General features: G+C 39.1%; 1 protein-coding gene across 5 annotated transcripts in view; it reads right to left on the minus strand.

The window, feature by feature from the left end:
• The window catches only part of nipbl (NIPBL cohesin loading factor), a 205,200-nt gene that overhangs the window by 15,601 nt on the left and 176,160 nt on the right, over positions 1 to 13,439 (minus strand). For all 5 annotated transcript variants that reach the window (XM_062972485.1, XM_062972486.1, XM_008116105.3 and 2 more), the window contains 9 exons: positions 11,073 to 11,162; positions 9,195 to 9,409; positions 8,980 to 9,082; positions 5,407 to 5,505; positions 5,147 to 5,293; positions 4,702 to 4,836; positions 2,844 to 2,942; positions 1,916 to 1,969; positions 61 to 169 (listed from right to left, as the gene is read on the minus strand). In XM_062972485.1, the coding sequence (XP_062828555.1) occupies positions 61 to 169; positions 1,916 to 1,969; positions 2,844 to 2,942; positions 4,702 to 4,836; positions 5,147 to 5,293; positions 5,407 to 5,505; positions 8,980 to 9,082; positions 9,195 to 9,409; positions 11,073 to 11,162 (1,051 nt within the window). The remainder of the gene's footprint in view (positions 1 to 60; positions 170 to 1,915; positions 1,970 to 2,843; positions 2,943 to 4,701; positions 4,837 to 5,146; positions 5,294 to 5,406; positions 5,506 to 8,979; positions 9,083 to 9,194; positions 9,410 to 11,072; positions 11,163 to 13,439) is intronic.

A 13,439-nucleotide genomic window follows, 5' to 3' on the forward strand; every position in this document is an offset into this window, starting at 1 on the left:
TGATTCCATTTAGAGCTTTCATATTAATCACAAAAAAGGCTTAAACAGCAAATATTTTACCTGCAAGAGATTCTTCATACTTTAGAATATGTTCAACCAAATTATCCACTAGCTGAGTACAGGCTTTTTTCACAGGCTTGTATGAAGCATCCTCTTCAGATTTTAGCAACTGCAAAATAGGAAAGATTAATATTGATGGCTGAATAAGAGAAAATACAAAGCATCTGGACAAAGGACTATGGAAAGACAGTTTTTTGCCTTTTGACCAAATCACATATGAAGTAATTTTTGAAAATAATTTGAAACAAGTACTGAATTATTATTACGTGAACTGGATCAATGGTCAGGTGAACTGTCATCAATACATAAGGCCTATGCTGTTTGCAAAGATCAACATGTTCTATATTCAGTGATCATCTTGCCATATCAGGCTTACATTTCTTAAGCTAGTAGTCTAAAGATATTCCACAGGGTTTCTCTTAGCCAAAGTAGAGAAATAAATCATAAAGTAACAGTTTATTGCCTTGCAGCTAATCATTCTACGAATTAAAAGTACTGCCAATAATGATATTGGTCATTGTTTACTAGCTAATGCAGGGAAATTAGTCAAGGAAATATTCTTTATGACATTTGGAAGAAACTCGAGGTGCATCTACCCTGCAAAATTAAAGCAATTTGATAGGGCCCTTTAACTGTCAGGGCTCAATGCTATGGAATTATGGGAGCTGTAGTTTGGTAGTTAGTCTGCCAAATACTATTTGGCAGAAAACACTAAAAACTTTGTAAAACTATAATTTCAATTATTCCATAGTATTGAACCATGACAATTAAGGTGGTATCAAAATGCATTAATTTTATAGTGTGGCTGATCCTTAGGTCATCTGCTTGACATCCACATGCTGACCTATGCAGAACTACTACAAAGCTTTCAGTATTTATAAAGCAGGACTGAGAAAAGCAGCCCACAGGTCACCCCAGGATAAATTTTGTTGCTGCAGGATCCAACACCGCCCCAATCTCTTTTGCCATGCTTTTGCTCCATCTTGAATCATTTTAGGTCTAGGAGATGCATAACAATTTGGTTCCCAAATTACTTTCCTCTCCTGAGCATTTACACATGTTTTGCACTATAGGTGCTGCTCTCCAATGTTTTCCTGAAAAGCAATAATGCCCTGAAACACCTATCACTTGCCCATTCCACTGTAAAGCAATTTTTTCAGTAGCACTACAAAACATCTTGCCTATCAAGTACAGGATGAGACATTACTGGCTGAAACAACCCGATTAGCATAGGCACAAGTGCAGATTTCCAGCAAGGAAAGTTGTGTCTCTGGCCTCCTGCTTAGGACTTACATAGGATTTTGACAACATTAAAATACACACCTTTAAGGACTTCAAATGCTTTTAAGGCTTCAAAATACCTCTGATTTTTTGACAATTGCTACCAATAAGTAGTAAGTATAAATATGATTCATATGCTCCCCATTCCCTTAAAATAGGGCTTGTTTCTGAATCCTCACAAGAATGTTTGTGCCATCTCAACTGGTGTCCCCTGGCTGGCCTACTTGGTAACAAAAACTGACAGAAGAGTTACCTTTACAACTGACAGAACAACTTGCAGGCTTTGATTCACTCTTTATTTCATAACAATGAGGTCAGCATAGCAACCCTTTACTCTGTATTAAACAAACTTTGTTGTGCTATACTGGCCCATCTCATTATTTCCTGATAGATACAGCAATTAGTGCTCTCAGCTGGATGCCTGCCTTGAAAATGCTAACTCAGCAATGACTACCACAGATCTCTCCTAATTCCTCAGCATTTCCTAGCTGTTAATAGTAATCTAAAGTGCACACTATTTCTACTAAAAATATACAAATAAATAAGCAGAACATATCCTTTAGAAATTACTTACATTCTGAAGAAGCTGTTCAAACCAATCATACCCTGTATCTCTACAAGCTGCAACCTACGAAAATACATATAGAGATGCATATATGAATAACTGTTAATATTAACTTGATTTTAATATAAAATCACAGTTTAACATACGGAAGAAAAGTACTTCCTGCCTCCATAACTATTACTTTAGGTTGCAAGTCTTTCACATTCTCTCTAACCAAAGTACATTATTACCGTACTTCAAACTCAAACCATAAGACCTTTGGAATAAGGAACAATTTCCTGATGAATTTTGTCAACTGGTGTACTTGTTCACAAGAATAACAGTTGCTCCGTTTTTAAAGTATTCAATCATGCAAAGGTGTTCCACCGTATTAACTGGCATCTGGCATATTTTAAAATTATATAAAGATTCTAAAATTATATAAAGATTTTCATTCTAAAAGCTGGCACAAACACCAATTCATTTATTTTTCTGCCTTTCTCTAAGTATAGGACCCAAATGACCTACAACATGAATCAAAATACAATAAAAATAATTAGTTTTACAAAGTTTAGAACAATAAGACAAACTAACCTAGTAGATGGCACCAATTAAAAACAGAACTTTACAGCGAGAATGAAAATGTATCATCTCCCACCAAAATACTTTTTTGCAACAACCAGATAATATCCCAACCACAGATGATTGAATCCACAGATAAAGAATCTGAGAATACCAAGGAACAATTGTACGAAATATTTTGGGATAGATGTGCGCTGCATAGTCTAGCATTTGCTTTAAGGCTATTGGATATGTGAACTCTCATCCCTCAAGTAGACAGGGTGGAGACCTGTATTGTCAGTTCTCTTACAGGGAATAAATGTGACTCTAGAAAAGGGCACACTACTACAACTGATGTTTTAGTCAAGGGGAATAATTTACTTTTACTAACACATACCACATCAGTAATGTTGAGGATTTTCCTGGTCATTGCTTCTTTGTCATTATGAGGGGTTGGTGTAAACCACAGCTTCTGGAATGTCTCATTTACCAATTTCTAGGGAGGAAAAAGATAGTTATTAATCACACAAATTACCTTGAAAAAGTTTTTTTATCTTCAGCAACCCTAGAATTCCACTAGAGATATTACTGTCAGAAACTTAATAATAGCCATCCCTCCGTATTTTCAGGTTTAACTTTTGCAGGTTTGATTATTCATGGATAATTTGCTACTGCCTCCTCCACTGTGGCTGTCCACTGCCACTCTGGCTGAGAAGGGCAGTTGGCTTAATATGCTTGTCTGCTGAAGAAAGGCATTCGTTCTTCTTTAGCTGAGAAGGGTGAACCATGCTCCTTCAGAGGAAAGGGTGCAGCTGGCTATCCACACTTATTTTGCTCAAAAACGACTCTGTTGTTCTTTGGCTGAGATGTTCTCTTGGCTGGTCAAGACAGGAGAAGCCAGGATTTTTCTCTCAACCTTCGTTCCATCCATCTATCTATCCGAGAGAGAAATCAGGTCACAGAGGAGGGGACTTTGGCTTCATTGGGGTTGGAATGCAGTGGGAGCCAGAAGGAAGGCCCTTTGGAGGTGAATGGGAAGCCAGTTGCTGAATCCACTTTCCCCATTTCTCTCCCCTCCCTCCCTCCCTCCCTCCCTCCCTCCCTCCCTCCCTCCCTCCCTCCCTCCCTCCCTCCCTCCCTCCCTTCCTTCCTTCCTTCCTTCCTTCCTTCTTCCCTACCTCCCTCCCTCCCTCCCATCTGTTCTATTATTCTTTCTGAGCAAGCCTGAGTGGGTGCAGGTCTCTTGTTCCTGCCACTGCGATTCTTAAGGGTCCCGCAGGCTGAAATACAGACAGTGGAGTTTTGGGCCACAAAATGGGGCATTGCAGCAGAAGGACCAGAAGGCCTGTGCCTGACTGAGCTCAGTTCTGAAGGCCCATCCACTAGCAGCTCCCGCAATCAGGTTGCTTATCTAGGCAACTATACATGCACACACATGTGCTCCCTTCCAAAACTCTCCAGATGGCCTGGCCAGCAAATGAGTGAGCAATACCACCTCAGGAATGGTGTGATAACACAAGAACTCCACACCCAGATCCAAATCAGGAAGGAGGAGGAAGCCGGCTGAGAAGTGGAAGTGGCAGCAGAATGAGGAGGTTGGGAGCTGCACAAACAGCCTAAGACTGAGTGCCTCCGGTGGCCTGGGGGATAAAAGCCTCGTGACTTGAAGGTTGGGTTGCTGACCTGAAAGCTGCCAGGTTCGAATCCCACTCGGGGAAGAGTGCGGATGAGCTCCCTCTATCAGCTCCAGCTCCATGTGGAGACATGAGAGAAGCCTCCCACAAGGATGGTAAAACATCAAAACATCCGGGCGTCCCCTGGGCAACGTCCTTGCAGACGGCCAATTCTCTCACTCCAGAAGCAACTCCGGTTGCTCCTGACACGGAAAAAAAAGTGCCAAAGTGAGAAAGGGATATATTGGTCAAGCTATGGCCTGGGAAAGGAGATGGAGAGGAGGACCAGGAAAAAGACAGCAACACTGAAGAAGGTTTTTGCAGCAGTGTCATAGTCCTAGGAGGCAGAGGAGATGCAGTGGAGGGAGCCTCAGAGTGAAGCGAATGTCTTTACAATGGCAGTGTGTAGCATATGCATGGGGAGTGGGGGAGAGACTTATATTTGCAGGGGTCCAGCACCCCTAATCCTCACAAATGAGAGGAGTGTATTGTACTGAGCATTTGGAAAGAAAAAATGAATCCAATACCCAGGTATGCCTTGAGAGATGTAACTTATGGATGTATGTAATTTGTTTACTGTACCTTAATGCCTTCTTCATCGTTGACTCTGCGAATCATTTTCACACACATTTCTGTAATTTTGGGAAATGTTGGTTGTTCAATGCAGATATCCCTAAGGATCTTTATGACTCTTTTTCTGACACTAATACCAGTATCCTGAGAAACCAAAGACAGTTATTTTTAAATTTTATAAAGATTTAAAAATTAATATGATTCAGAACTTTTCAATGAAAAGTAGTATCAATTAATATGATCTATGTTATCATTCGTATACTATATATTGGTAAACTAAATATTTCTCCTAGAAATGGGAGTAAAAATTCTAGTATATTGTCTGATACGCTTATCAGAACTTATGGCTATGTTTCAAATGCCTTATGAATGGAATATTTTCCTATTTATGGTCTTTCCTAAGAATTAGGAGCAAAATAATTTATAAAACAGCCAAATATAAAAGTAACCATACCAGTATTCGTTCAATTAGCATGTCATAATACTGTTCAGCAAGCTGTGGGCGGCAAAGCACAAACCGACCGAGTAACTCTACGGCTGCTTCTCGTACACTAGTGGAATTATCCATTAACCGGCCATGGACACCTCGCTGCATATCCAGCTATATGCATGAGATAGAATAAAAAACATATGCCAAATAAGAAAAAAAAATGACAAGCTGTTTGTGAGAACAGAAGAATGTATGTATGGTTAAAATACTATTTCCTTCTTTACCCTGGCTAGAATGCTGGGGTCTACAGCAACAACCTCAGACAAACACTTCATGGCTTTTGTTCGAACAGCAATGGCATTTTCACCAAGCACACGCAGAATCTATTAAAACAAAAATTGGCATTTTATTTGCTTTTGAAAAGTAGACAGCATTTATTGAACAAATATGAAGCTGGGAAAACATGCTAGAATTAAAGTGAAATGAAAAATCAAGTACTAGAAATCTAGGATAACCTCACAAAAAGAGTACTTGGAAAGCCTGTTGATTGTACCACCTATATTCACTCGCTATGAATGCACTGACAAAAACAATCTACAATTTTTGCCATAACTAAATGGCCATGGTACTATGGACCTCATAGAGCAGGCATGGTCAAACTTTGGCTCTCCAGATGTTTTGGACTCCAACTCTCATAATTTCTAACAGCCGGTAGGCTGTTAGGAACTGTGGGAGTTGAAGTCCAAAACACCTGGAGGACCAAAGTTTGCCCATGCTTGCACTAGAGCATAACTCCACTTTAGATCCAGTTTCTGCCTCCTGCAGAATTTTAGGGCTTGTAGTTTAGGAAGGGGCCTTTAAACTGCTCTGCTAGGCAGGTCCTGAGCCTCACTAAACTACAAACCCCAGAATTCTGCAGGAGGCAGAAACCGGATTTAAAGTGAATCCATGCTCTGGTGTGATGAGGCTGTCAATGTGACAGACAATACACTTCCCCTCCCCAAAGCCTCTCTGGCCCACGCACAGAAGATAGCACTGAGGATTTATTATATTCTGCAGAGGTTTTAAAAACAGAAGCAACATGTTGTTTTACAATATTTTTCAAATCCAGTTTTGCATGCTTGGGACTCTTTCAGGAATTAGAACACCCTATACCCTATTCTATTCACCTACAGGGACTGAACATGTAGATTCACTCTCTTGTTAAAAATAATATGAATTCAGGAAATTCCAAACAGCAAAGAGCAACCATGCTAGTTGAAACTGCAAGTTGGTGGCCTGACTGCAAAATTTACCAGAGGCAGGAGTTCCTTCTCAACATATCTGACGGTATGAGAGAAGAACATAAGACAAAGAAGCTCATTATTCTGTTTATCCCAGAGTCAAGTATTTTCCTAAGAGCATACAGAACTCACTGCAGTAAGCATTGGCTCACTGATAAATGGTCAAGCAGTCATTAAATGGAAAAAACAGCATTCAGGCCAAACCTAGAACACCTACGTGAGTTACATTTTTATAGGGTCTGGTTTCTACGATCCATGAAGACTGTCTAATAGCAGGACAGAGAAGATGGCACCTTATATGATAGGGGTATCTAATATTTTGGCTTCCCTAGGCTACAATGGAAGAAGAATTATTTGAGCCACAGAACATACACTAAAATTAATGATAACTGATGAGCGACAATACAACAGAGTCCTCTTGCTCTTTATTTTATTAGTTAACTAGCTGTGCCTGGCCACGCATTGCTGTGGTGTCGTCCTAAGTGGGTTTTTATTTGTGAAGGCAAGTATGAATGTTGTAATTAGTCACCTTGATTAGCAATGAATGGTCTTGCAGCTTCAAAGCCTGGTTGTTTCCTCCCTGGGAAATTCTTTGTTGGGAGGTGAGCTGGCTCTGGTTGTTTCCTGTCTGGTATTTTCCTGTTTTCATAGTGTTGTTCTTTATTTACTATTCTGGTTGTAGTGTTTTGTAATGCTGGGTGCCAGATTTTGTTCATTTTCATGGTTCACAGCAACCCTATTATTATTATTATTATTATTAATAATAATAATAATTGTAATACTAATGACTGAGGTGGAGGGTGTCCAGAAAAAGAGGGCAATTAGCATTTAATGGCCTTGTAAATTCAAAGCCTAGCTGTTTCCTCCCTGGGGGAATCCTTTGTTGGGAGATGTTAGCTGGCCCAGATTGTTTTCTGCCTGGAATTTCGCTGTTTTCATAGTGCTGTTCTTTATTTACTGTCCTGATTTTAGGTTTTTTTTAATGCTGGGAGCCAAGTTTTGTTCATTTTCACGGTTCACAGCAACCCAATAATAATAATAATCATAATCATCATCATCATCATCATAGTAGTAATAATGACTGTGGTAGGAGGTGTCCAGAGAAAGAAGGCAACTGAAATAATAATTCCTCTGAGGAGCATCTTAAAGTGCTGGGTTTGTTTACCTACAGAAGAGAAGGCTAAAAGGAGACATGAGAGCCATGTATAAATACCATCCACTGCTCTCTCCTGAGAGCAGTCCTTTACAGCAATAATAATACAGCCGTTTGTTTTTCTCTCACCAAGCACAGTCTCTCTTTTGAGGGGGAAAGGGGGCGAGGTTGCCATCTACAAGCCCTGCCCACCACAGCAAGAGAAAGTGGGGTTAGGCTTCACGCACAGTTGCAAGGTCCTCTGGGTAATGTAGTTGTTTCAGTTGGGGGGAGGGGGGCTCTGCGTATGCGTGGTAAGCAATTGTGGGTTTTTGGCGATTTTGCTATTTGGGCTTTATTTTTTTAAGTTTATTTGATTGAAAGACATAGATTGGCTGACTATGTCTTTCGTGGCCAAATTTGGTGTAATTTGGTACAGTGGTTTTGTTGTTTACTCCATGGGAAAAACACACATTATAAACAGTTTTTCATTTATTCTGGCTGAACAGTTTGCAATTATAATGTAAATTCCAGATAATATTCTGATATTTGTAGACAGAACATACTCTGATTAGACCAGTCTGTTCCACTGATGTCTACAAAGTCTGTACTCAAAAACCATGCAATCAACTTACAAAATAATAATAGTAATAATAATAGTAATAATAGTAATAATAATAATAATATCATGTTTTTAATAAGTTTATGATATTGTGTTGGGTCACATTCATAACCACCCTTGGCAGCCAGTTGGACAAGCCTGTTACATGACAGATCAGTAATACGTCTTGTAACTTACAGCTAAGTGGGACATTGTTCACAACACCAGAAAAAATTATGAGGCAGGTTTTAGAAGTTTCTATCCCACTATTTCTTTCTTCTCCCCACACCCTTATTTTCTCTGGTTAAGAAATACTTTAACCGTCAAACAACTGCACATCATGGCAAGAGTAAGATATTTCAGGAATTCAAATATGGTGATACAGTCAAACATGCTCATGTTCTTATGAATTCAATTTCATTGAATGGTGGTCATACTCATGACATCATGCACAGCAAACAAACTACTGAAATGGTTTTCTACCTAGAATTATTAAGCAGCTTTACTACGACACAGTTTTTGATGTTACATTCCTAAAAAAAGGAAAGCAAATAAACACAGGTAAAAGCTTCTGGAGACATTTCTGCCACTGTCCTTTTATGACAATGTTCCAGGTTCACAGTGTCATAAAAATGCAGAGGTGAAACATACTTCAAGGAAATATAAAATGCAGGCAGAATAAAGAAAATGTCGATGTAGTAGACACAAAATGAAGCATATGGTGTTATCATGACCTATTAAATACCTGCGCTCAACAATGAACAGATATTGCACACTACCGCATAAGCGTTTGGAACCAGGAAACCAACTGTATTTCACTAAGACGTCTGGCACAGTTTACCTGTGTCAAATAAATATCGAAGCTCTGGGCAAACGGCCTCATAGAGGCCAAGTAACGAACAATCAAGCAAGCATCTTCATAATCCACAGTATCAGAGTTCATCCTGTAACAAAATTGGAGACTATTACTTTGGGCTTGTTTATCAACAAAATATGTGAATACAAGAAAACAAAGAAGAAAATAAACATAATGATGAGCAATGTGGGAAAACTCACTTTAATGTACTGAATTGAGAAGGTGCTCTTTTAATAATGTTGCGTAGAAATTTTTTACGACCTTCTGCTCTGTGCATGATCTGTCCTGTTGTCTCAACCTCTTTTGCATGGTGTGTTCCTTCAGATGAATCTTCATCCTTCTGAGATTTCATTGCTTTTTCGGTCTCCATAGTAGTATCCCGAAACCACTGGGCGATATAAAATTTCCGAGAAAACTGGAAAGTGTATCGGAAGAAAAATAAAACAAGGAAGCAGGAAAAGAAAGAAAGAAATGTTGGAAACAAATTTTTAAAAGATGAAGTTTCAAAACTATTCAGTTTTACTCATTGTTCTATCAATTTTTCTTGTAAATGTTAATTTGAAACTCAGCTGGAAGTACTAAAACCCTTTTACTCATTTGAATGAGCTAAAGGATTATGTTATTTCCAACTAACTGAATTCACTAGAAAGTCATCTTTGTCTAAGTTACTTTAAAATTTACAAATGTGTTTTAGCTTCTGGACTGTACATACTGCAAGAATGTTCAAAGAAGGAAAGAATTACAGACTCAATTTCTATTATTCCAGTATGCCTTCAAATCTTTCCCAAGCTATGGTGACATCCAGTGATCTTACTATGCATTTTTGGGAAACTCTTTACCTTCCTCTGAGGTTGAAAGTGTGAGACTTGCTTAAGGTCACCAGTGCGTTTCCATGGATGAGCATGGATTTGAACCCAAAGTAGTACTCCAACACTCAAACTACTATACCATGCCAACTCTCAAGCCAATTACCTCTATTGTTTATTAAATGTGATTTCTTAAAAGTAAAAGGAGCTATTTGTATGTGTCTTTAGACAATAAAATGTAGGACTACTAGTATGGCAGGAAGCGGAACTAATCAAATAAAATATTTTCACATAGGGCAACTGTTTTGTGGTACAATGCAAACTTTGTGGACAAAAGCACCATGTCCAATCATTAATAGTTCCAAACAGGGATTGGAAAGATTATTTCTGGAATCCTTGAGACTTGTTGCATTTCAGTGTAAAATAGATTCCTTCAAGTAAGTACCTCTACAATTCCCATAACAAGAGGTTACACCTACTTGGAGTTCTTATTCAAATATATGAAGGAGCCCCCTACCAAACACACACAGAGAACTGGGGATAATTGATGGAGACAATATTGAGAAAGTTTAATTAGTGTTCTGAAGGACAAATTTCTATGATGCAAACTAAAGAACAGTAATTTGTAGGAGAACAAGCACTACGTTCTTAACATTTCTGAATAATTCAGAAACGCCTGCTCTCCAGAATAAATATCAAATATTTTAACCTGTACTTATACAAATGTAACATAACATACTAAGAAAGCAACACCACCACATATACCAAGATACCACTCCCAATTCTGTTCCTCAAAAATTTTGTTTTTATCAGAAGGTGAACTATTTCTGATCTATGCTGTGATTTTTGAATGTCTGAAAAAACACTTGTTGTTTCCGAATACTGCCAAATTATGTTACAATCAGAGCCTTTTTTCTTTGTGTTAAAACCATAATCCAAAAAAAAAACCTCTGAGCTGTTTTTGAAGCAGTAAGGTATGTCCCTCCTTGGCAAAAAAAAATCCATTGTGACAGAAGAACAGAGAAAGACTGAAGGAGCCACTGGCACCAAGAGTTTATCTCTAAGTTTCTCACTTACTTTTCAAACCTCCAGTGTGATTCCAAAGCTCTGTGTTGGTCATATGAGTGAGATTTTTGAGATTGTTTCAAACTAATTTACAACATATATAACTGCAAAATAAGTCAATGTGAAATTGAAGTTCCAAAATTATATTTTTATTGACACTTTCTGATGAAATGTTCTCTTAAACAGACTTTCATTTGAACAACATACCACTAATGATGCATCAGTTTCTGTATTTTCTTCCAAATAATCTAGCAATGCCTTTTGCAATTGTTGAATTTCATCGGCTCCTCCTGAGACCTGTAAAGCAAACCAATATTCTTGAGGATAATCCATACACTTTGTAACATCAGAAGAAGATTTGGTATGATTTGCATTTCAGACATGCTTTCACATACTAAAAAAGCCTGTAAGGAATGGCTTTGCAAAAGTAAAATTTTATTACAAGCTACTCCAGAAAGCTTTATGGCACTCGCCATGAAGATACTGTCTACGGAGAACCAGAAAAAAGACCTGTGAAAATGGGCTATTCTTCTGACCGTACAAGAAAGGACAAGTCATATGTTTTTAAAATTAATCCTAGCTAGTTCCTCCAACACATCTCTCGGTTTTCACTATTGTCAAGCCCAGATGTTATATCTAAATGAGCAATAATTAAGAAAATAATAAAAAAACAAAAAATGATAGCCAAATGGAGGCCTGAGAATCTGGAGATTTAGGTATTGACATGTCTTCTAAAAGTAGTAGATCTTGCTTGTATATTTCCACAAGACCAACATTAAGTCAAAAAGACTGCAGACTTCCTGGTGAAATGTATTGTAATGGTTCCCCAAGAGAAATTAAGATACAAACTCTAATCCACCAGAGGTTAGGGTTGCTCTGGATACTTCCTTTAGAGGTGAAGTGGAAAGTGACAAACAGTTGAGATTGGTTAGAATAAAAGGGAAAGGAAACTGGTCCCCCAGATATGGTAAGAAGGGTAACATAGCTGTCGAAGAGGCTGGAATACGGAATCATCAACTGTAGTTGTTGAATATCGAAACCATCAACTCCAAAGATCTTGTCATATGACGAACTTGGTCCATAAAGGCTTTCAGATCGTCAGCTGGATACAACAGGTCAATTTCAAATATTCGTAGATCCAAAGAAATGTTGAATCTTACTGAGATGATTGAGGTTGTGGATTCGTCATCCAATAATGACAGGGAGCGGTTAGACCTCACTCCAGAAGCACGCAACGGTGAAGTGACAGCATGGGAAAGTCTTAATGTCATCATCGGGGCCTGTGAGGTCAACATAAAAAGAATCCTGGGAGGTGAAGTAGGAGCTGTTGTCTGTGGAGGACAGTGACGCAAAATATGGTAGTTGTGATGACTGAACCCATGGTGACGGCAAGATAAAAACTAGGTAATGTGTCCCTGCCCGTGCCGCATCCATTCCTTCCTCCCTAGAGTCCTGTGGAGCAAGAATGGGAACAGCGATCCCTATGGGAACCCCTCTTATGATCTCTAGACCTCAAATGTGTGAGAGAGGAATTTTGAGGTTGAAAGGTAAGTCAGTGTCTGCAAGACCGGACAGAGGAGGGGAGTTGAGAAGCTCTCTTTCCAAATGATCTTTACCTGGGTCTTTGTGTCCATAATAGGGGGACAGTGGCAGTTTGTCCCATGGATGGCAGGGAAGATACAAAAGGTTGAGGAGAGCCTATTGTGATGGTGATCATTGGGTCTTTATGTGACGAAAGGGAAGCCGTGAGGGGTTTCTCCTTAGTGTACCTCTTGGTGATTTCGTCCTTCCTGTGGTCAGTCTCACAGGCCTTCCCAGGGGTGGCCGGATGTAGAAGGAATTTGGGTCGACATCAGAGGTAGCACAGGAAGAATGGAAGAGCCTTCTGTTTTGAATCCATGGAGTGACTTGAGCCTTGCCCCCGTTTTTTCTCAATGGAGGCATAAAAACTTCGCAGTGTGAACAGGTTTGAACTTTATAATCTTCTCCAAGGTGCATCCAACATTTGTATATCCATTCATTTTGGGCAGTTTATCCTTGCATTGCTCACAATGCTTGACCTAGGTGGGAGACATCGTTCTTATTCAAAGACGGGGGGAAATCACAAGGTTTTCTAGGTGATAGAGTTGTCAATAACAATGTCCGAGTGAAGCCAAAAATGTTGAAGTCAACCAAATCCAATCCGTGAAGCAAAAGAGTTGTCATTGGAAAAGCCCAGTCGGGTCAAGCAGGAGCGATAATGAAAGTAGAAGCACACAATCCAAGGTTCCTATCAAAGCACAGTAGTAGTGGCAGGTGAAAAGGAACTGAGAGGTTTTTGCAGCAACTGGCACATACATAACCTCTCAAGGGTGGCAAGGATTACTGCCAAAAAGTTCTAGAAGGTTCTGTAGAAAGCATGCACAGGTGCATTAGACACAGTTGTGTGATTCATAGAGGCCACAAAAAGAACAGAATTTTTCCATGAGGTGAGATTGTTTAGAATAAAAAGGAAGCAAAACTAGTTCCTCAAATGTGTAACTAGTTCTTCAGATGTGAGATCTAGAAAAAGTCCAGGATAAGGAAAAGTCCAGT

This window comes from Anolis carolinensis, chromosome 2 (assembly GCF_035594765.1).
Source record: "Anolis carolinensis isolate JA03-04 chromosome 2, rAnoCar3.1.pri, whole genome shotgun sequence".
In the NCBI taxonomy this organism is placed as follows: Eukaryota; Metazoa; Chordata; class Lepidosauria; order Squamata; family Dactyloidae; genus Anolis; species Anolis carolinensis.